At 35.9% G+C, this 24,920-nt stretch overlaps 1 protein-coding gene across 2 annotated transcripts in view; it reads left to right on the top strand.

The window, feature by feature from the left end:
- LOC118265226 (kinesin-like protein CG14535) overlaps positions 1–23,042 on the top strand; it is a 331,078-nt gene extending 308,036 nt beyond the window's left edge. For both annotated transcript variants that reach the window (XM_035578024.2, XM_035578025.2), the window contains 5 exons: positions 8,078–8,281; positions 16,499–16,592; positions 18,343–18,540; positions 18,918–19,133; positions 19,408–23,042. In XM_035578024.2, the coding sequence (XP_035433917.2) occupies positions 8,078–8,281; positions 16,499–16,592; positions 18,343–18,540; positions 18,918–19,133; positions 19,408–22,088 (3,393 nt within the window). In that variant the 3' untranslated portion in view covers positions 22,089–23,042. The remainder of the gene's footprint in view (positions 1–8,077; positions 8,282–16,498; positions 16,593–18,342; positions 18,541–18,917; positions 19,134–19,407) is intronic.
- The last annotated feature ends 1,878 nt before the right edge of the window (positions 23,043–24,920 follow it).

The following is a 24,920-nucleotide window of genomic DNA, read 5'->3' as shown; positions in this document are numbered from 1 at the left end:
TGTCGTATTCTAGTTACAAGTTTTGGTTTGTCTATAGATTATTACTTATGAGTACTTCTGCCTCGTTTTCTAATTGTACGTTTTGTTTTGTTGAAAATCTATGAATATTTGTGCTTTCTAAATAGTAGAATCCTATAATAACTATTGTGAGACATACTAAATTAACTAAAAATCACGGTTTATTCACATAAATGAATGGAGAAAAGCTCTACTAGATTCGAGTCACAAAAGGGCTCTTCATCATGACTAGCGTGCGCAGACGCGCTTCATTAATTTACGTGCGTAAATCGTGATTTTTAGTTAATATTGTAGAATCCATCTCATCGTCTGTTTATGTAGTAATTTCATTATTTAATTCCTAAACCAAAATATTTTGAAAAGCGCTCTATCGCTAACTTTCCTCAAAGACATGGTCCTTTGAGAGAAATACCCTCCAACGGTGTTTGTAAACAAAAGTTGTCAAGTTGCAGACTCATTTGCAACTTCACACCATAATACTGACCATAAACACTGCAATGTTGCTCAACTTTTCTATACAGGGTGTAAACGCAACGCTCCCGAAAAACGCCACAAATTGTTTATGTTTTTATAATTTTAATCGTTTTTGTGTTTGTATTATTCATGCTATATTAAAATTCAGCATTAGATTACAACTATTATTACTTAAAATAAACATTGAATTCTTTATTTTTTTAAATAATACACGTTTTTTACCATCACCTGTTTGCGACTTTTGGGAGCGTTCCGCTTACACCCTGTATAGTTTAAGAAGTTACCGTACAAAAAGAACATTTCTTTTTTTATTTAAGAGAATTATTAACATGTCATTTCTTATATCTCAAAAGAATAGACCTTGTAGCATGCATATACACACTTTTGTCTAATATATTATGAATCTTGTTAATATTATATCTTAGAAGTTTAGTATACTGTCAAAGATATACTTTGTACAAATCCAGTATCAGTGCAAGTACGGAAAATCTGGAAAAAAACAAATAACACTTTGCACTACCCATAATCATACCCGAATCCAACAAAGCAGTGCCCATTATATAATAAGAAATACTGTACAACATACTACTTAAAATAGACACACAAAATTCAGTCCAACAATACAACTTTAACGTAAAACTATTTAAGCAACCAGCCTACCAATTTGCGGTAGCAATTTCTTACGATATACTGGCAACACTGGGGTACCGAAGTCACATCGCTTGAGGCGAGACCGCAAATATATGGGACGGGGGAAAACTTTATTTCCCCTATCTTACAAAATCTCGGAACGCAATATTGCTGAAGATATGAAGTTACATTGTCAAGTGGCATATATTATACAAGTTATACATAAATTACCTGAATGGGCCCAGGAACTAGGGTATGATGTAGAACGGTAGGGCTACGTCCCGTAATGTTTATAGTTATGTTTGCACATTATTGTTGGGTGTATTTTATTTGTGTTTGTTATCATGATGTCTATGTGTGATGTGTGACTCTAGTAATTACCTATATATTTATAAAGTACAATTTGTAGTGTGTGACACCTCACCCTTTATAAGTAGCGTAAGTTAGTAGTATAACCGGCGTATTCAAAGTCATTTAATGGTAACTTAGCCGAATCCTTAGCAATAGTTTTCGGAACAAAATCGTTAGTAAAGAATAGTTTAAGTAACCATTAAATGTCTCTGAAAGTCAGTCACTAAATACAAATAACACGTCTCCTTCTTGTCCTCCCTAAGTCTTCACATTGCAACATGTATAACACTCAAGTTATGGTTTAATTCATAGTTAGGAGGCCACATTTTAACAGATGCAAGAAGTTTCTTAGAAAATAATAGGTTTTGGAAAAATCTTTTAGAAACTTCCTTAACAAGTTGCCAAACGCTGAAGTAACGAACTATATTTGACAACAGGGCCTTACAAAAAAAGACAAACGAGCCTCACCAAATACATAGATAATTTACATTTTAATAAGTCCCCTTCCCAACGCAGCGACGACACCAATAAAGCAAAGAAAAAAAAACAAAAAACCTAATTACAAACGTATCCAAACAAATCATTTGCATAAATTATCCCGCGTAAAATCCTTATCATAAACAAATGAGATTCTCGTTTACACCGACTGACGAAAAAAAAACAAATGACATTTCTTCAACGACAAGATTTGTTTTTTTTTTCGCCACAAAATGGCGGATGGCGGGCTGTTTGTCATTTCGTCCGTCTGAATAATATTTCATCTACATATTATTATTATTGTGCAGGATTTGGTTTGCTTGTAAGAAATCATGAATATCTAGTAAATATTATGGGTTGGAGATTATTCCCGATAGAGTTATTTTTCGATCTACGTTAGAGATTGGATATTAACATAACTATTGAATGTGTATGTTTAGTTTATGAGGAAATCATAATAAAAGTGAACTGAATATGATGATAAACACAGCTGGTATTTCAACAAATATATAAATTATGTGTCACTGTGCTTTCATTGTATATCGTCGAGTGTGAGTTTAAGTTGTCAATTAATTCATAATATGAAATATTTATTTTATGGAACCTACTAACTTTGTAAAGTAAGATCTCGACTAACCAGTATAACCAAAAATTAAAAAAAGTCCTGTTCACAATGTCATAAAGCTTAGTACACACGCAGCGACGCGCGGCGTGCGTTAGCGCGATATCTCTCGCACAGGGACGCGCGTCACTCAGGATTTTGGGATTTAGTCGTCAACGGTGCCACCCACCCGATCCGATACGATTAGCTCGATCAAATGTTACAAGTGCACCAGTGTAAACAATTTTATAAATTATTATTTAATTTTATAATTTTATAGAAAGAGACCGAAGCCTGTATGATTGTCTAAATTATTAAAAATAAAATAAGTGATTTATTTTGTGATGATTTATTTTACGCTAAAATAACTGATATATTGTATAGGAGGCACGGGAATAAATTTGCGTTCATGTAAAAATAAATAATAAATTTATTACTTAATTACCAAATAATAATTATTTGCTTACTATTACTGCAAAATAAAGCCCATTATCAACCGAATCAACACAATATCACTTATTATCTACCAATTAATCATCTACAAGACAAACAAATACCAATTAATATTTAACAAAAATAATTTACATCTCTTTCAACATCAATATTAATTTTTGCTAAGGGCGGGCGCACACGTTGCGAACTTGCGACAACGCGGTATCGCCCGCGCGGTCCGTCAGTCAGCCAGCTTAGAGGGATTTAGCCGGTCTGCTGCAGGCTCGAATCAAACGCTCCATTGACTCCAAATCCTTACTCTAATTGAAATTTAAAAGCGTTTTTGACAGTTCTCTGTGTTGCCATTTGCAAATAATAAAGGGGATGTAGCGATAGCGTGTGTGGATTTAGAGGAACGAAGTTTTAAAAGAAGAATGGTTGAGTGTTTTCGATGTTCAATTTTATTTTTAGGATTTTTTAATTAAACTTTTCGGCGAAAGTGCTAGATTTAAGAAAGTTACTAGTTATAAACCCAATACAATTTGACATATTATAAAAAAAAACGCAAAAGATATTTAAAATGGCTTCTCGACAATCTTAATAAAACAACTACCTTGAAAAGGCGACCTTTCTAGGCAAAATGTCCAATCAAAAAGTCTTCTATTAATAAATAAAAATCCATTCAAAGTTATACAAAATCGAAATTACTTCAGTAAGCTATCAAACTTTTATACAGAAATCAGATACTTGACCTTTGACTTACACCTACATGAAAATTGGAATTTTCCGGAAAAAATAAACTAAGGAAAATATTTCGATACATAAAATATTGTAAGGTTTCATCAGGCGGGTCAACGTATACCAATATTTCATATTCCTTCACTGAAATTTCAACTTTAAATACAAAAGAAATAGAGATTAAAATCGATTGAAGAAATGTATGTGTCTTTTATAAATAGAGCCTTTATTAAAAGAGCATTGTACTGTTGCTTCCCTAGTCCTGAACAAACGGAATTCTAAATGAATGTACATACTTACATTTTACATACACATATGTACATAAAACTCACGCTTTTGTCCTTTTATGTACCTAAGCAGAAAAGAGCGTCACATAGTAACCTTTATTATAGTATTTCTTTGGTTTCCTTCACATTACGAAATGGTTATGTTTGAATGTAATGTTGACGTGGTCTAAAATTACATTATTTTGTCCTTTTTAGTACACATTGTGTACCTCGACCCACTCCTTTATTATTTTACCTCTGATTACAATGCGTAACTCACATCTACACAACGCCCCCTTTTCACCCAATTATGTTATGTTATCACGTTCATGTAATATGTGTCTTATTACCTAGCTTCACTGACGGACAGACTGACAGACTATTATTTATTTCTTTCTTTGTTGACGTTTCAAAAATATCTAAGTATATGGTTTAATTGGAATAAATGATTTTGACTTTGACTTTGGAATATTTACCGGGTACAATTTTATACTCCGGAATGAATTCTATAAAATAGCCCGACTCCAAAATCTCCTTGCCTGGCAGTCACATAGAAGCACTTTTCCAACGGTGCAATTACTTACCCCTTTACAAAAGAATAATCATGATATTATCAATGTAAGTTCATTACGTATCTACTAATACCTAATTACATAACACTAATTACCAATTCTTGTGCAATGGCCCACTAATTTACAGTAGAGACCATTTGCTAAATTATTAACGGTAACTAACTCCGAATTAGGGCTCCGATTGCAGCCTATAAGCCCAAACCATCAATACCTCATTAGCCAGATTAAATTAAGACTATCTAATTAGTCACTAATTTATTTCTATTGCTTCTGTGTGTAATTGCTTTTGGTTAGAAAAAAGGTAATTAGGAATTGAGACAAAAATAGATACGAGTAAATAAAATTAGGCCTTTAACAGTCCGCTGCTTGACTTTGCAAAATAAGAGGTTCATTTTTGAGGAAACAAAATCATCCAATGACTTCTCCTGCCTTAGGTGAGGCGTCAGAAAACCGACATGACAACCAATTGGCCCCTTCCCCATCTTCTTAATCTCCGATTCCCCAACAACCCTTAAATTCCTAACCCCCAAAAGGCCGGCGACGCACTTGTTGTAATGCACACAAAGTGTTTCTCCGTGGGCGGTGGCGATCGCTTACCATCAGGTCCGCGACACGTTGCACGGCAGCCAGTTGCCCAGCCACTGCGCCAACTGTGCAGTCTTACATAATCCATTCTCAATTAACAAATGTTCATATTATGGGGTTTATTATTGAGCAACCCCGTCACATACGCATTGAACTAATTACGTAATGGCATCCGTGGAGCGTTAATTAAAGATACCTCACGTATTGGTATAGGTACGTACAGGTAATATGTGTATGTGGAAATTATATAAAGAGAGATCTCTTCAAAGGTATTTTAAGCATTGTTTGTATTGAACGCGCCGAATGCGCTCTCGTTTCGATTATTTGAAACGTAAAGCTAACTCATACTAACAGTAGTACAGTTCAGTCTTGGTGACCGAAAATTTATATAAATAAAACTTAAAATTTTAATTCTACTCTCTAATATAATTCCTACTTTTTTCATAGTTAATTCCATACGTACACATGTTCCAATAAAAATATTCACAAACAACAACACCGACAATAAACAACAAACAAGAATCGTTTACGCCATCCCCCAATCAGCGAGTCACTAACATACAACATTAGACAACGCAGGTGTAATTAATTCTAAACTAATTACATCTCATGATACGCGAGACGAACTCCAAGTTACGCAACTAATCGTAACTATAACTATTCGTAACTAGTTTATGTAGTTACCGGCATGGAGTAAGAAAATGCGTAATTGGGATAAGGGCTGAACGTGATCTGAAAACTAAAATGTAATAAGAATTGATTATATTAAGATTAAGTAAAAAAAAAAAATACTATAAGCTATATTCATTTTATTTATCATAACATGAAAAAATGTATTATACAAAAAGTTTTTATTTATGGTATATAAGTATTAGTAAATTCAAAAATACTGGCCAGTAGGTACTACAGCCACGAGTGATTTTTTTTTCGCGATGCGTTCGAAATATAAAAATCGCGGGATTTTATAAACAGAAAAAAAAATGAGAGCATTTTGTTTTTAATTTTGCGGACATTTTACAATAATGATTTATTTATAGTTAAGTGCAAATAAATATTAAGTGAAATAAAATACTAGTAAAAGTGAAGTTTAAACAAAATGTGACCAACAATTGTGTACGCAGAGATACCAGAACGCAACATTTTTGGGTAACAAATTATTCACTAGTTTCCTTAAAAGAAATTAGTTCCCAATTTAAGTCTACTTACTCAAACTTCTTTACTTTTTGCACACATTTCTGACAGCGATCACTCAAAACATACTCGATGCTTCCTTCATCATATATTATTATAAGTGTACACTATAAAACACAAGCGGTGTGCCATTGTGTCGTGATTAGATAAACTTTCATAATATTGACATTAAAGCCAAGTTTCATAGTGGTATTAATAAAGCGACGGCGTTGACGTTGTACGAGATAAGATATTTATAGTAACTTAAGCTCGCGTAAAGGAAAATCAAATACAGAGATGCACTCTCATTCTAGTAGGTACTTATGTCAAAAGTTTTTTTTTTATTATTTACTGCTGTCGATATAGTTAAAGCAATAAAAGTAAGCAAACACATACAATTCCCATGGTCTATTAATTAAAAAGTAGTTAGTAAGTTTATAAGATCCGATGAGACTGGCATACACCTTGTATAAAAGTCCCTAATTAAAATAAAACTGTCCCAGTAGTGTCACAAACGCGTTGGGGACCATATTTCTAAGTCTGTGTGCTCCATCTTCGGCCACATTTTCGCTTCGCTGTCCTGCAGTAAGCAGGTTGGGGGCCAAACGCAGACTTATCAACGTTAAAAAAAATAGGGAACTAGGAACGAAGACTTCCTGAAAATGATAGCGTAATCGAACAGTGGGTTGAGTTGAGTCTCTTATTGTATGAAACACAGTAACGTTAAGGTAGGAATAGACACACTATACACTCTATAGAGTAGAGTAGAGTATAAATCGAATGGGTCTGTGTAACCACGAGTGTCTGTAATTGGGAATTGTGACACGATAATTAGTGTCGCACCATCCATGTAAGTGTGAACAGTACAGAATTTGTGTTGTAGTCTATTCGTACCTTTACACTGGTATTCTGACCCGGAGCTGCAGACTGGGACAGGTGACAGGTGACAGGGATCAGGTGGTTTTTAGGCTGTAAAAGTCTGACACTCCCTCTTGCCTCGCCCAAGACGGGAGAAGGCATTCGATAATTTGCTCGCCTCAAAAAAAAAAAACACCGGTATTCTTTGAGAAGATGGTGTAAAAGAGAAGAGAATCCTCTATCTTCCATTTTTAAACTCGATTAAACAAAAACATTCTCTATTCATGCCACTTACACAATATGCACTGCCGTTTAGTGTTGACGCCTATATCGCGTTGTTCGTCATTCATCGCGCGCTCACTCGGCTTTGACTCAAAGCTTATGTGTGTAAACGGTTCGTTACGCTCGAGACTACTCGGTACTCACGCCCGACATTCGTGGTTAGTTTGTGAAGTTCCAACCTAACAGAATGGACTTTTGATGGAATATTTTGATAAAAGGATGACTAGACAAAGGGTATCGGATTTGTTAGATCCGTTTTTTGGTAGTTTTCTTTTTTGTGAGTAGTTATTGAATATGAAAAACAACTTTGCAACCATATATTGTGACTTCTCCGAGTGGAAAAGAGTGATATTGTTACAGAACCAGTAAAAATCGTATCTAAATATTTTACATTCTACTTGGTAATACATCAGATAATCTATATCTGATAATTGTAGTTTCGGGTCTGGGTGTCATGTGTATGTGAACTTGTACATTTGTAAACGCACCCACGACACAGAAGAAAATTTTAAAGTGGAGCAACATTTTAAAAACAAATCAAATTCTTATTTATAACACTCTATCTGAAGACAATTTGGCATCTTCTTCAGACCAACAAAACTAATTCTACCTTTCTATTCCAGGTCAAAGTGATGCTTCGAGTTGGGGCATCAGGAGAAGGGCCTTTCACCAGTGGCACACAGACCTTCTCAATGGACAAACGTAAGAAGCAAGTGAGCCTGTGTGAGACTGCACCAGCTGCCACCGCTCCTGAGGATCGGAAGGTCGGCGTGGCTGCACCGAAGATGTTCGCCTTCGATGCTATCTTCTCACAGGATGATGCTCAGGTCAGTTGAAGATTTTGATGCAATAGTATTTGGAATAGGTGTGTGACTAAAATAGTAGGTGGATAGATTGGAGAAAGATGGAGAAGGGATTTATAATAAGGTCACGATTACCTACGGTACTCATTCTTTTTTATTTTCATTCGTTATTCACACAAACGACATAGTAACATGTTGAAACAGCTAGACCAATAACGTAGAAATCAGACATTTCTATTATTCAAGCCCATTGTCATTAGCTCTTGTAATTATGACGTAATTACATTCACAGAGATCGATTTCTCATCAGTCGAGTAATTATGAAACCCTCATAAAGCTTAGACAAAAGATATGATATAAATATCAAATCTCTATAACTGAACGTCTTAAGAACTAAACTCCCTTGAAGATACCTAAGATAATTGTCGACAACAGTTAATAGCGTTGCTACTGAACAAAATGATCGTCGTCATTAGAAAGGTACTAAAAGAGCCATCGCTAGAAAGGAAAAAGACCTTTGAGATTATCGGGACAAAAGAGGTAATTAGCGTAATTAGTTCGGCCAAATTACTGGAACAAAGGTAGGAAGGAAAGGAGAGGGCAATCGATGTATTTCTTTTTATTATAAGATGAAAGAATCATCTTACAATAAACTATATTTAGATAATGTTGTTGGGAAAGCTTTTAGTAATATAAGCCGATATTGTATTCCGTTACATGGAAAACAAATAACAAGCATCCACTAACCGGCCACTCAACATTCCATTTCTACTACTAGTTCCTAGAAAAATATGAGTACAAGGCTAAACATAGGCTAAACATAGCCTATAACAAACTATAACAAACTAACTCACTTAAGAATCAAATAACTCCTCATAATATTCAAAACTACACAACATTTTGAATGCCAAAAGAGTACAGATATTACGAAAATTCCGCTCACCAGTCACCTCTGAATTTTCGACGATATTATGCAACATATTAACATTATAAGGCAACATTTCCTCAGCGGCATACTAACGTCTCATGTCGCATACTACCGTCCCGAAGCGGCCCCGTAGTAAAAATAAGAGAATACTTGCCTAGTATTACATAAAACTTTCCTACTAAGCGAACGGAATATGCTATAAGCGATTAGTTTTAGCTAAACTTGTGAAACAATGCCAAGTTTTCTTTACATTTTCATCATAAGAATTCTGATTGCATTCATATCAACCTATAAAACTCAAATTGCTTACTTTAAAGGCCGCACGGTCAGATCCTGAGTACATTTATTCTATACAATTATCTGTACAAGTAATGCATTGCCTTTGATTTTAAACACCACTTCTAGTTTTTTGTCAGAAACGTTCAATCTACATCCCCTATTTGACAGTTATTAGTCCCAACTTAACCCAATGACAGTGCAAGAGAGGGTCACGAAATCGCCTCGTCACTCGCTAGCTCTTCTAACTTGCGAAATAGACGTGTGTCTAGGGGTAGTTCTGTACCCCTCTGAATTTCATGCACCAAAAATGTCGTCGTCGGAGCGAGCCGCGACTTCTCATGTTTAAATTGTTAAACGCTGTACAGTACGCGAGTAACGCCAACTTTAGCGTCGCTTCTCTATACGAAAATTTTCACATTTTTGTCGGTGCTCCCGTATAGAAATTGTTAGCGGTTTTAACGAGATTTTTGAGCATATGATTCGCTTTAATGTTATGAGCCTTTACAATTCCGTAAGAGGGTTACTTTCGTAGGAGTTAATATGGAGTTGGGGCTCTTTGTAGGTTTTTGAGAGTTTGGTCGCCAGAATGCTTGCTATTTCTTTTACTTTATGTTTTAAAGAGAACGTATAAAAGATGCTGGTGGCAATGTGTATGTGTGACATAGTTTTTTATTAGATAGAAACATTGATATCTTAAATTAACTAGACTTGCAACGTCACGCCTTTTAGCCCCGAAGGGGTAGGCAGAAGAGCACATTACGGCACGTAATGCCGCTATACAATGTACACTCAGTTTTCATCAATTGTGTTTTAAGTCCCATGTAATATAAAATATAAAATTAACTAGATAATCCAATAAAAGACTTAAATTTTAGCTCTTTAGTTAAATAACTGTTCTAAACAGCACAAATTAAACCAAAAACACTTTATGAAACTTAATATCACTTGGGCAAGAAGGATTAAAATACTCCAGCTCATCTCCACATTCATGTACCTACAACCTTTGCGATATAATCTAAGGTTAACTAAACACGAGTTTAAACCAAGCAAATGGCTCCATTTAGTTCAGCATGGAACAGACTATTTTCCCCAGGATACGATGTTATCAATTCCCTAGTCACGTTTTTAATAAGGTTACACTTTATACCTAGGGCATAAAGTTTTCGATTCAAGTTAAAACTGGAAAATATTGTCTGAAAATACGTGAGGACGCCTTTGAAATTTTTAAGCGGATAAGGTGATACTAAGACGTTTTGTAGCAAACTTATATTTTTATCGTTTGATATACTAAGACGTTTTGTAGCAAACTTATATTTTTATCGTTTGATATCTACTATTATATGTATTTCTAAGTGAGAAAATAAGTGTTTGCACTCACTTTTCGGTAAGTAGCTGCTAACCTCAATTCAGCACTCCCAAATAGATTTAGTGAGATCTGTAGATATTCTTAAGTCAATATCGAAATGTAACTTTATTTTCAATACGAAAGATATAGAAGAGCTATTGAATATGTATTAACATAGGTAAACGCGAATCGTCGTCTTTTATTTACCTAGATCTAACAAAAATTTAACATTTCGCTTCGCCTAAACTTAAATTAAAATTAACACACAAAATCATTTTTCAAGAATTATCAATAACGAAAACAATAATATCTATGACACTGATCCAAAGTAAGAAATACATACATATAACAAACAAACTGAAAATTACAACATACAGCATAACACCGTCCCTAAAACTCGCTAATCCAATACAACGCAACTAAACCAAACGAGCAAAACCAGCAACAATCAGAGTGAACAATTCACACAACAAGTCCACTGGTGCACACGAATCCCATTAGTTTGGTGTAAGCTCCCATGTCTATGTGGAACCGGAATTAGGAAGCAATACGGCTTAAAATGTAAGAGCACTATCATTGTACCAGGGACATACATATCTGAATTATTTTACAACTAATATGTACTTAAAACAAAATGGTCGGTGACAAAACTGAATGGTTGATGAAAAAGCGTCTCAATTAACTTAATACTACCTAATTGACTCCGTAATAAACTCGTCGCCGCGAAGAGTCAAAGAGTTGAATAATTCATCGAATAATAACTTAATTTTTGCAAATGATGTTTTATTATGAAATAATGAATTTATTTTTGTGAATAGGCTACAAAAGAGCCCATTTACACGTTGAAATTATTATAAAAAGAAATCTAGATGAATATAGGTAAAGGGAATGCACTGCAAAAATAAATAGTTAGGAACGTAAATTTTCAAAAGTTATGCCTTTACTTACTACAATCTGTAAGACTTCTAACTGTATTAGTCAATTGTCTAGTAGTTTGCACTAGTTATAAATAATCCTAGCGACACGTATAATTACTTAACATATTATTTATACAACACCCGACTGCAGCATCCCCAAATCACACATCATACCACTTAAGACTAGAAATCCTGATCAGGAATCGTAGCTCCATAAACGGAGTAATAAATCACTTAGCCGAACTAATGCGAGTGCCTATGTAATTACTATACACGCAAGTAAGCCTGCACTGTAATGCAGTCTGTGTGGAGATTATGAGACGTGAATGTGGCGTTTGAGATTTGTGTTTGGCAGTGACTGAGGTGACTTTTGAGATTGAGATTTTGAAGTCAGATGCAGTCAAAGAAAAATAATATCGCCACTAACATTTCACTCATTTCATAATCACACAGATATTCTAAAAAAGAGTATGAAGATTTTGAGTATTACCAAAAGCTTTATAAATGTCTTCAAACGAAACTGAATTTTACCTCTATCGAAATAAAATCCTAAACAGACTGCACAGGTTCAACCAGACCTTACCGATCAAAATAATTAAGAGAGCGATTAAGTTAAAATATGGACCTTACACGAATGTAGTTATACACGCGTTGATGTTAGTTATCCGTGCAATAACTCACCGGACGGCCGGCGCGGCTGCCGGACGGCGCGGCCGGACACCGGATTACGTAGGCTTAGCGTCCGACGTTGAGACCCACCGGGAACCGCCGTAATTATGTTAGTAATCTACCTTTATGACTTGTTTACATTACTAGCAAAACAGATAATATATGTACGGTACTATATTTTCAACAAAAATGCAGTTGTGCAGTCGCTTTGTCCGACTTTGTTTCCCTAAAGACAGCAACGCATAATTGCCTAGCACTACTGAAAAGATCTAAACACCGTAATGGGAACCACCAAATACTATTTCAAAAACCTATTCATTGGTATCCCTATTGCTAAAAATACGGGATGAAACCTATTTTGAAAACCTATATTTTCGACAGTCAATAATTAGTATCAGCTTACATGCAACGTTACTGTAACTGGACCTAACAAACTACAGTGAGATAATTATAAAATAATGCGACTGGTATTAACTGGGATACTTTATGTTGTTGTTATTATAATTGCCGATATAATTAGTACCGTAGCTCATTGGTTTAGAGTGGTCACAAACGAGTGACCATAACCAGACACATGCACACGACGCGACACGCGCGCCTCAAAGAGCCATCAGACCACCACAGATGGGGCCCAGTAAATGATCCGGAGTTGCGGACTACCTAGCGGGTTTACCAGGACTCCGGCTCGAAAAGCAGGAGTAGGAACGGGTGGGTTTTAGACACTAAGAGTCTAATACTCACTCTCATTTCACCCAAGGCTGAAGAAGTGAAACGATGAAAAAAGAGCAAGCGGAGTTAGTGCAAGTTTTAGTAGAATTCGTAAAGTTAAAGTCTAATGAAGTATCAAGTTATCGTTTAGAAATTTGTTCAAAATCTATCTGTAATATTGAGTTTGACAGATTGTTTACTGCAATTAAAAACTATTTAATATTCCAAACTCGACCATACTACAGATATTTTAAACTGAAAATTCAATAAACGGTTTGTTTGCCCGATATTATTAGAAATCGTACAAGTCAAGTATCAACAGATCCTTTTAGATCAATTTCGTAACTAATGAAAAACTGTTTAGTTGTTTACATCGAAATTAATTTTAAACTTATGAAACTGGAGCAAACTATCCGATATTAATAACCCACAAAAGTTTCAACCTCATACAATCGGACTATTGGATATATGTGGGGTACTTATTTAATTAAATGCCAAACCTATTTTCGTCTACTATGGATACCAAATACGATTTGTATTATTGTTTACACGGAATCTATTATTAAATTTTCAAAGTTACTCCTAGCCCAGCCTTTGATTTTACTATCGGTAATTTATTATTTATAAATGACGTAATCACTTTTTGCTTGACGTTCACGCTTGCTCAATGCGGCGATTTCAAACTTATAATTAGAAATTACAAGCCCAGCTTTCTTCACGATGTTTTCTTACCGTTTGCCAATGGTATCTTAATAATCCTAGAAAGTGCATATAACTCGAAAAAGGTCACATTAGTACTTGCCGTTGGTAGGTTTCGAACTTCATGCATAAGGAGCGCTTTAAACCTCCGGGCCACGACGCGTTTTGATACAGTTCATAAAATTATAAAACACTTATTCAACACAACCAAACAAACACCTCACATTTAAAAAAAAAACAACTTTATTTAAAAACAAAATCGAATGACCATCACCATCCACCAGTGGCAGCGCGGGGGTAAATTAATTGAAATGAAACGAAAGTTAATAACAGAAATTGATTAACGGTACCCTCTACGCAGTTCGCACTAAGCGTCCTCAATTAGAGGACGGAGTCGTGGTCATTAAAATTTTCATTCAAAACAATTTTAGTATTTCCGTGTTGAGTACACGAGGATATCCCCTGCTTTGAGAGCACCATGAGTTTCGATGGGACATGAGAACGGTTTTAAAATAATTTATTATGTTTGGGTTTTGTATATTATGTATGTTGAAACAGACGTATAATTATTGATTTTACTGTAGAAAATTAACTACTTGTTAAATTAGTTGTTAAGTTACTTGTTACATTTAAAAATAGTATTCTTTGTTGGTAAAAATACAATGCGAAATTGAATGCCATTTGGACTCGTCTACCACCGTAATATAAAACAGTCATCATTTTCAGAACGAAATATCCCAAAATCCCAACTCATTCAAGAAAGAGAACCAATACAAACTTCAAACTTTCAAGAAAAGAGCGTATTCCTTTTTAAAGGGCAACGCACTTGTGACTCCTTTGGTGTTGCAGGTCTCCATAGGCGGCGCTGATCAAGGAACCCTTAGTTGATCCGTCTGTTCGTTTGCCCCTATTCCATAAAAAAAAACATCTTTACAAAAATGTCTCCTAAGTATGACAAATGAAGAGGCACCCTACCGCCCTCTAATCTCAGTGCTTCACCTTAAGTCCTTTTAATTATCTGTGGAGGGACTCAGTATAAAAACAAGAAGCAAAAGAGGATAGATACTAAATTATTCACATTATTATAATTAAAATTATTAAATGATAAAGAGTCTAATAACTGTTTTTAATTGAGTGAAATTAAATAGATCCTTGTTAACAAGAAAAGTTAAATTATGTTATAGAGGAAATATTTAGAAAGAGACTCCACTTACTAGTAGTAATGAACCAATAACAAAGTAATTCATAAAGTTACTGTTTACGTGTTTTATGTCACTAAACGATACCTATTTATATCGAGTAGCTTTTTAAAAATACTTAAACCAAAGTTCACGTTGAAATTAATTCAGTGTTTATTTTATTTTATTTTGGAAACCAACAGAAAATATTGTCAAAAATTTCATACTAATATTAATACGTGAAGCAAAAACTTTGTAATTCTTTTTACGAAAATTGCGCGGACGTAGGAGCATAAAATTTGGTACACTTATAGTTTATGTGTAGGAGAAGTGCATAGCGTTAATATTTTTCAAAAATAATGCTTATAAAGTACATTAAATCAATAAATAAAACATTACACACACATGCATAGTATCTGATCGTATTTGACAAAACGTCAAAATCGATAGATATTGCGATGATATTCTCACGTCTCATATGAAAAGAGTTTTATAAAAGAGTTTGAGTTAAATAAAAATTATCCTTCAACGTACGTTAAGTGGTATTGTAAATTAAATCATATATGGTCGAATTTCGGCCACTAGGCGACCACTAGTTTCATACTAATAGTCCAAAACAGTTACCACATAAAAATATACATTAACGCCGAATCAGTTTAGATGAACATGATATATATCTATCTAGAAAATCGTAACGAGGTAACTAATAGTTCTAAAAAATAAAACATCATAACTCATACTAAAATCAGTCACTAAAATAATAAGTCCACCATCTTTTTGAAACACCCAGACATTATTATCTCTTCAATATTACACATAAATACCTGCCTCTAAGTTCACATCAACCCTCCAATCTACATCCCACCTTAAGTCCACGTAATTATCTGCGATCGGGGGCCAAAAGAACCCCGGCTCAGAGGTTAGCAAACACCCTAAGTGCCAGATTTTAGTTAATTATTCACGGTATTATAGACACTTTTGTTTAGTTGGGGGTTAAGAGGTTATAGATTTAATCATAGGTAATGAGAGAGTTGTTATGTGTGTAGTATTATGTTACTTTGTATTGATTTATGGTTTTAATTAATGTGTTTAGTTTGTGGTTATAAATAATATAACATGGCGTGACGTCGTTTAATGTTAAAGGTGTAGGTAGAGGTGTACATACACATTAACTCCCAATTTTCGCCAGTTATGTTATGAGTGTAATAATAAGACATATTTTCTCCCATGGTAAACCGTGGTTATAGGGTACAAGTTTACAATTTTAGTAAAGTTTTAGTAAACAAAACAGTTTTAGTAAAAAAATCCACATTGAGATTATAACTACCTCGCTTGTGGAATTTTTTTTTTCTTTGGTCTCAGATATTAACTTTTCAACAAGAATCGAAGACCTTTTGTTTGCCAGTATATGAGACAAATAGACAATAGAAAACACATTGTGTATTGCATACCACGGGTTAAACGTAGTATCTATTCAATTGATATTCTAGTCTAACTTTAGTATTTTGTTTGTTGCAGTCGGAGATATGTTCGAGTGCCCTCACTGACGTCATCCACGCCGTCATCAACGGGACAGACGGCTGCCTCTTCTGCTTTGGACACGCAGGACTTGGTAAGATAACACATCTTCTTTATAATTGCGATGCAGTATAGTATAGTATACCATAGATATGGATAGGTACATGTCGTACAATAATACACCATTTAAAATCCAATTGAACTATTTTAAACATTTCTACATACGTTCAACTAATTTATACAAGTTTTATATTTATCCATTTTTTTACTCTTTTTACTTATAGTTATAAGGTTCTCACTTTTAGTTCAGAACCGTTGATTAAAAAGTGCGAAAACTTACAGTCAGGGCTGCCATTCAATTACGATATTTTAAAAGACTCGCTGACTGTTTCACTTAAATATTTAGATAAGTACGTAACTTTACAAGGCTAAAGATTTTATTTAAGCTAAATGATCATGTTACATAGAATATTACAACATAGTAATCAATTTATATACCTCTCAGTGCTTGAAAATAAATGAATATGTTCCACCACAGCAAAAAATATACTTCAACTGAAACTCCACTCGCAATTCCACGCAATGTTTGCAGTGCGGAACCACAATTCATTTGAAAGGTGGTAGCCCTAATTATGCACTATAAAGTATGAAACTTCTCACTCGGCTCGGCGGCAGGATTTGCATCTAAATGGCAAAGAGTCGGGAGAGCTCTTAATTGAAAGTTTGATAAATACGACCTCTCTCCCTCTCACTCCCACACTCGTGATAGCAAAACTTTGATATTAAACTGGCTTCTCAAGTTAACACTATTCATAACGAAGGTTTCAAGTCTGCGTTAAATGAATTAGAAATAACAGGTTTTGTTTTAGAATAGGTTTTGGAGTTTCATTAATCTTGAACAGTAATGAAGATTCAAAACTTTTATAATCAAACCTATCATTTTCAAATGGAATTTTGAATATTTTAACACCAAACAAATGATTAATTATACTTAAACTTGTCTTAAGAAGAGGATTACATCCAAACCAATTAAAACACAACAATTCAACTTGAAGTAAGCCCCTAAAACAATACAACACAACATTATAACTGGGAAACAAGACAATAGCTAAGAACCCAAACAGTATTACCAACCTATTAATAAGTTTCAAGACACGAAATCAATTTAGCAAGTTGCAAAGGATTATCCGAACGATGCGATCACGATAATACCACAGACAAACAATCGCGGAATGGGCTTATACTTTCATTAACACAAAACAACGGACGACTAAAAACGAAAGAGGTAATTTACCCGAACCTCCCCTCATAGATTAAGGTTTCAGATGCAAATTGAATGCTTCGCGAAATGAAAGTTTTGGGGAAACGCGGCGATGTTGGCACTAAACCCCAGCTTACGGCAACATCCCGCTTATACAGGATCTGCGAACCAACTGAGTGAATAATTCGAACCTCGTTTTAATTATTGAAGGATTTCGGAAGCCACGTGAAGCTAAGTGAACTTACCTGGTGTTAAAGTGATTTCTTGTGTTCATTACGCCGCCGACGTGAATATTCGGCGGTTGCTCGGGATCCTGTCGGAGGCTTTTATTATTCAGATCTAACCTCTTACTGTTTTGCATAACGTTACGCCCATAAATGAACGTTTGGATGGATTTTTATTTCGTTAAATGGCATTATGTAATGTTTAAAGGAAGACTTTACTTTCGTAACCACGTTAGATCCTTGTTGGAGTTATTACAACTAATATTGATCCTTTCAAACTTTGTAAAACTTCTCATTTTCAGGTTGCGTGTTAGTTGGTTTATAGAAAGTTTAGCTCACATGTTTGTTTGTTTGGCTAGGTAAATCCTACACGATGTTGGGGCGGCCGGACTCGCCGGCGGCGCTGGGCGCTATACCTTGCGCCATCACGTGGCTCTTCCGAGGAATTGCTGAGCAACGACACAAATGTGGCACCCGGTTCTCCGTCAGAGTATCAGCTGTAGAACTATGCACAAACACCAACCAGATCCGGGACTTATTGGCACCGTATCAAAATGGTAAGTTATCAAAACGATTCACGTGCTTTGAGATTCTCATACTCCATGATGATGATATTTAGTGTACCTACTTTGTATTACTTTGTATTAATCAAGAACTTAAATTAACATCTACAACAACAAAAACAACCCAAAAAAAGTAAATCAAATTATCAATCAAGGCCAATCACTCCGATGTGATTCCATTACTATAAATCATTGATGTTTTGATTTTGTAACGCTCTGCCACCTGACATTTTGTGTGTGTGTGTGTGTTAATGACAATTCAATACATAGAAATACACGCTAATGATAATAATTCATTTCTGTGACTTATGAAAATTCTTATGAATTAAGTACAAATATGTAACCACTATTTTTTCTTATCTCCAAAACAGACACGGAACAATCTCCAGGCGTATATCTCCGAGACGACCCACTCTTCGGGACTCACCTACAGAACCAATCAGAGCTCAGAGTCCACAGTGCTGAGAAGGCAGCTTTCTACTTGGATGCTGCTTTAGCGACCCGAGGAACTAGAGAGGAAGGAAAAGACAGTCACCTGCTGTACACACTACATGTGTATCAGTATAGTGTTGGAGGCAAGGGAGCAGGTAAGATTAAATTTCACACTCTATAATCTCAAAAAGTCAGAAATGTTTTTAAATAAAGCCTTGTAAAAATATTCTCAAACAAACAAACAAAATTCTTAAACAAAAAGCTAATCAAAATTTAACACAAAGCGTAGTTTTTTCAAGAACGTCCATTGAAGAAGGTTCTATATTAAACAAATTCTTTAAATAAAAGTTTCACTATCCGGCGCCGTACTAAACGGGTCACAAAACAACAAAGTTCCTGAATTAAAAACATTTCTCTCTTTGTTCACAGTTGCCGGAGGACGCAGCCGCCTGCATTTAATCGACCTAGGAAACTCAGAGCGGGGAAAAACAAACGGCGGAATACCACTATCTGGTTTAGGAAATATATTACTTGCAATATTCAACGGACAAAGACATCTGCCGTACAGAGACCACAATCTTACTCACGTATTGAAAGAATGTCTCGGGTCCTTGACATGCCATACAGCCATGATAGTTCATGTCTCACCAACGTCTCAAAATTATTCCGATACGTTAACAACTTTACAGTTAGCCTCTCGAATACATAGGCTTCGAAGAAGGAAGGTTAAATATTCTGCTAATAACAATGCAGGATCTGGAGGGAGCTCTGGTGAAGATGCTTCGAAGCCTAGTAGTAGTGAACCAGACCCATCTAGTAGTGATCTGTCAGCAGATACTGTAATATACGTAGGTCCATTGGACGATGCTACAGACGGAGAACATCCACCCGTGTACATACCTCATATAAACTCAGGTGACAATCGATGCATTCTAAGTAAAGCCTTACGCGGTTCAGCAGCAGAACAAAAACACAAGTCGTCATTATCTCGAGTAGTGGAAGAGAAAAGTCCAGTGCACAGGTTACATGGATCACCCAAATCATCACCCTTGAAAATTTTACAACCCACTCATACTCCAAAAGCATCTCCAGTCCATTCAGCGACATCTAAATCTACTCCACTCAAGAAATTAGGTCCAAAACATTCAGAGGAAGGTAAAAGCACCAGTGACGAACAATGGATAGACGGACCTCGAATATCTAAATCAAAGTTAGTTGAAGCTAGACATATTATCAAGGAAACACAGGGCAAGAAACGTGAAACTTGGATTGATGGTCCGATGCAGGAACCTAAAGTACCAATACAATTTGAATCTGTGCCAATACAACCTGCCAATAATACAATACCACTCCAATTAGGTATTCTTGGTTCTCTTGGTAGTGAGAACTTAGGATACGGATACATGGATAACCACAAGAAAAATATGATCAGAAAATGGGTGGAAAATCAAACATCACAAATTCATAAATCTAGACACAGCTCACCAAGTCACAAAGCACAAACTACTCACAAAGAACCAAGTGCCAGAGCTCCTGAAGAACCCGAAAATGCTCATAAAATGGAGCCAGTGACGAAAGATTCAGCTAGACGAATACATGTAGAGGAATCTACTATAAGAACTGGTCTAAAAGCTAGCTCTAAGGGAATGGCAATCGAAGAAGAAAACGTTGGACCAGGTACCTCTGAACAGCACTCAGGTAGTAAAAAATGTTCCAAACAAACCAAACAGGAAATTGATGATGACGATGACAGCGAAGAGCTAGCAGAAATACCACCTGCTTTGCCTATTATGCAACCCAGTAGTCTAAGTAGTAGAGAAGTATCAATGGAAAGTTTAGATAGTAAATATAAAGAAAGATTACGAATGGACGATGAGTTGGTTTCAAACCACAGCAGAGACATTGACCATCATGGCATGAGTAGAGGTCTAAATGATGATGAAGATGAAATTTTAGAAATAATCGAAGTTGAAGAACCTTTAGAACCTGTCCCTATGATGGATTCTTGTCTGCAAGTAACAGAAGAGGATATTGCTTTCTGCATGGGCTTCTCAGAAAATCCTCTTCCAGAAGTAGATCAAGAAGATGACGATCATCCTCTTAGGATTCTCAGTCAAGAAAACTTAACAGTCGCATCGACTTTCACTGATACTCTCTCCTTGTACAGTGAAGTTGAACGCCAAATTAGAAACGAGGCTTACCTTAGACAAACGATAGGTTTTTACGCGGATAAATACAGCGCCGAGCATGGACTTGGATTAAATCCACATGACAGTTTACAATCGTCGCGATCGAGAATTGATGACATCATGAGCTTAACTGAACTGTACGGCTCGCGACGTATGTTGGACAACAATGATATGTCATTAGCACGGATTGTTCCACAATTTCAATCACTGTCTCTATCAAATGTTAGAGATACTGAGGAATTTGGTGGCGATGGTTCTGTTTATAGTGAACCAGCTTATAGGCCAAGTGACAAAATATGTAACAGTTGTAAGCGGACTATGTCAAGGCCAGGTAGTGCAGTTGGGGAGTGTGAGGCTTACCAAGATTTAGAAGGCCACACGGAATGCTACGGGCCTTTCGAAAGATACAGGGGTAACGACATCACAGACGCTCGTATAGCATCACTAAGACACCCAGATGGAGCTTCAGATCCCAACTTGAGAGAAGAACGAAGGATACCCGGTAGTGGAGCTCCTTCGTTTAAAGAACTCAAATCTAATTTACATCTCGAAGTAACACCACCTGTAGTGACGACAGAGCCGCGGACGGAGAAAAGCGATAAAGGAATAGCTAGGGTGGTAGCTAGTTCCAAGCCTGATGGTTATGATAGTGGCCATGAATCTACGCCACGGACAGGTAAACACAGTCCAGCGACTACGTCTAGACGTGCTGAGTCAGGGTATGATTCCGTTCCGCGAGACTCAGATGCTTCCTCCCTCGATTCCTACCCGACACGGCGCGCAGCTGTGGCTCGAGCGCACGCCAAGAAGCACACTACAGCCAAATACAAACAACACAGCGACCGATCCTTCTGCTCGTGGCTACGGAACCCCTTCACTTGCAAGTACGCCGACACAGATCCAGAAATCAGTGACTTTTAGAACAAAACCAATGTATAAATATTTGAACTGTATAATTCTAAATAGATATCATTAAGCTACGTTACCGAATTTAATCTGGAGACTGCTTTTGTACTCTAGTACTCGTATTTATAAAATAAATGCTTCGACACTGTCAGGTTACCACTGTATTTTTCTAGATTTACGGAAGCTTCTAGCTCTGCGCTCTAAATATGATAATCTAGGTAATATAAACACTATTGTAAATACAGATGTTATGCGAGGATTGCTATAACTTGTTAGCGTTCGTCTTCTGCTCATTTTTGTACTTTTATACTGTCATCATGAAAATCTTCTATTCCGTATATGTTGTGAAATAATTTCCAATGTGGGAATAGCTTTTGTACTGAGCTCACTTGTAAATTATTCAAAGCAAGTCTTCCTCTGTCTTCCCCTGTCTGTGACAATTTCATATCGAGGAAATTATTTTCTATATCTGCACTGCCACTGACCTCAACGTCGTAATGTTATGTACCGCGTCCATTCCAATCACTGCCGGGACCTTTTCTGACTCTCCATTTTGTATATTAATTCCGAAGAAACTGTTACGCTGTTATAACTTTTATGAAACTATATTTAATGATTAAACTCGTGTAAAACTTGTAAGATTCAACTCAACGATAGTGATTGGAATAGCTCGCGACTATTTATATCAATGTAACTAAAAATCTCGTTTCTAGGGTATAAGACTGTTGTCATTTCCTTGGCCATGTTTTATATTATAGCTTTAAATTTTGATATATTGTAATAATGTAAACGGGAGGTTGACGACACGCGTGTCTCCGACGCCTCGTCAGCTGTATCGAATGTTGGTAAACTAAGTTTAACGCTTTATTGTCACTGTTTTGTTATTGTACTATTAATATTACAAATATATATCCTAAATTCTACTATGCGTTCGTATTAGTTTACAATAAATTGTTCGATTTCGATTAATATTCGTTTCATTTTTCCACACATCCCTACTCACCGGATTGATTTAAAGGATACATAGCAACAGCCGAACTTAACAGATTAACACTGAATATTATGATTGTTAAACTACCACTCACCACCGAAAACCACGATCTCAGTAGCAACATAAGTTTAATCAAAATAAATACGCTCGATTACAAACGTTACGCTCCCTTAATCGCTTATGCTCTAGTAAAGAGATCATCCAAATAGGAGCCACTACCCGAGCACTTAAAACAAAAAAACCATGAATAAATAATGTGATACCAGGCACTCTTGTGCCCCACGAATGGGAATTTCAAAATCTTTTGGGGATATAAAACTTTTTTCCCTTCCCGAAAGTAGAACAACTTTTCCCTGTTAAGATGCAGCCCTATTATCTTTCATTTCGCCAGTAATTTAACATTCTCGGTGCGCCCCGCGAAAATCAAGCTATCAAATAAGACGTCTACCCTTCGAGCTCCGTGGGGGTGACAACTTTTTTCTTGGAAATCTCCCAATAATTTGTTAAAGTGGCAGCCGGTTAGCCCATAACGCTTATCGGGTTCTAAAAAGATTTTAGCGTTTTAACATCGGATGGGGAAAGTTATATTTTCATCGGTAATGCCAATAAATTTTACTTTTTATCGCGGATTTTCTCAATTCGATCGAAATTGCAGGGAAAATGTCGTACTTTTTAATGTTGGGAAGGAAGTGTGATCGACTGGAATTGGGGAAGATGAAACTATTGGGATGGAATGAAACAAAGAGGGTGACAACCGCTCTCTAGTCAATTGCATTTTGTTCACAACGTAATCTTGGAAAATCGGTATTGCTGAAATATTTTATTAAAAAGTTTAGGTGCTAAGTTAGATGTTTATCAAGGTTTCGGGTTCGATTCCCATTACATTTTTTAGGGTTTCCAGTACCTACATAACTTTATGACTTTTTGCAAAACATCATTAGATCTCTTGTTATCTTCTGCAATTACTTTTCCTAATCTGAAGCTAACCTAACCAATAACCATGTCTTGTGTACAATTTCACACTTAGAATCAAACAACAATAAGGCAATCATGGTAAGTAGTCTTAAAACGAAACTACTTGAAACTTTCGCAAAACCTCTTACGATTCAATGCAATCAGGCATTGATAACTATGCAAATGGTTCAATTTGGTGCAGACTCCTCTACTAGAAATACTTTGCTTCTATTTTAGAATTGTTTTAAAATTCGTTCCTGAAGAGCAGAGTGCACCTAACGACTTTCTGGTGCTCAAAATATACAGTTCAAACAGATTTTTCCACCGATGAGATGTAGTATAATAGTACTATTAGACATAAACTCAAACATAGGTTAAAATCTAAACTTAAATACTAGAATGCTATTTATAGCAGGAAATTGATGTATCAAAAATACAAATGCTTAATTTTATGCTGAAGTAAATTTCACTTTAATCACATATGCACAAACACATGTACGCAATGCAATACCCAGCTACAAGTAAGCTCCAACTTCCTTTCCCAGCCAACATCCCTAACTAAACGAACAACCGATTATTTAATAACGCACGCTGTCACATAATACGGGACCAATAAGTACAAAATGCGGATAAAAATAATAGCTTCAACCGAAGAAGGCACACGTCGACCGCCGCGCCGGTCGACACGTGACAAGAACACGAATAACCCAAACATACCACCCTCATTCCACACAATTATACACGCTATTCTTCACAAAATAGAGCCTTATATTGTCTGCTAGATATCTGTATACAGCCTCCGAAACATTGGAACGTGATACATACTGAAATAATAACAAAACAGATCGGTGTGGGGTAGATATAATGGTGTATCAATCCTGACTCATACGAGGAAACACCGA

The sequence above is a fragment of the Spodoptera frugiperda genome, chromosome 28, assembly GCF_023101765.2.
Source record: "Spodoptera frugiperda isolate SF20-4 chromosome 28, AGI-APGP_CSIRO_Sfru_2.0, whole genome shotgun sequence".
Taxonomy (NCBI): domain Eukaryota; kingdom Metazoa; phylum Arthropoda; class Insecta; order Lepidoptera; family Noctuidae; genus Spodoptera; species Spodoptera frugiperda.
Note: the sequence above shows the minus strand (reverse complement) of the source record. Positions and strands in the feature narration are given on the sequence as shown.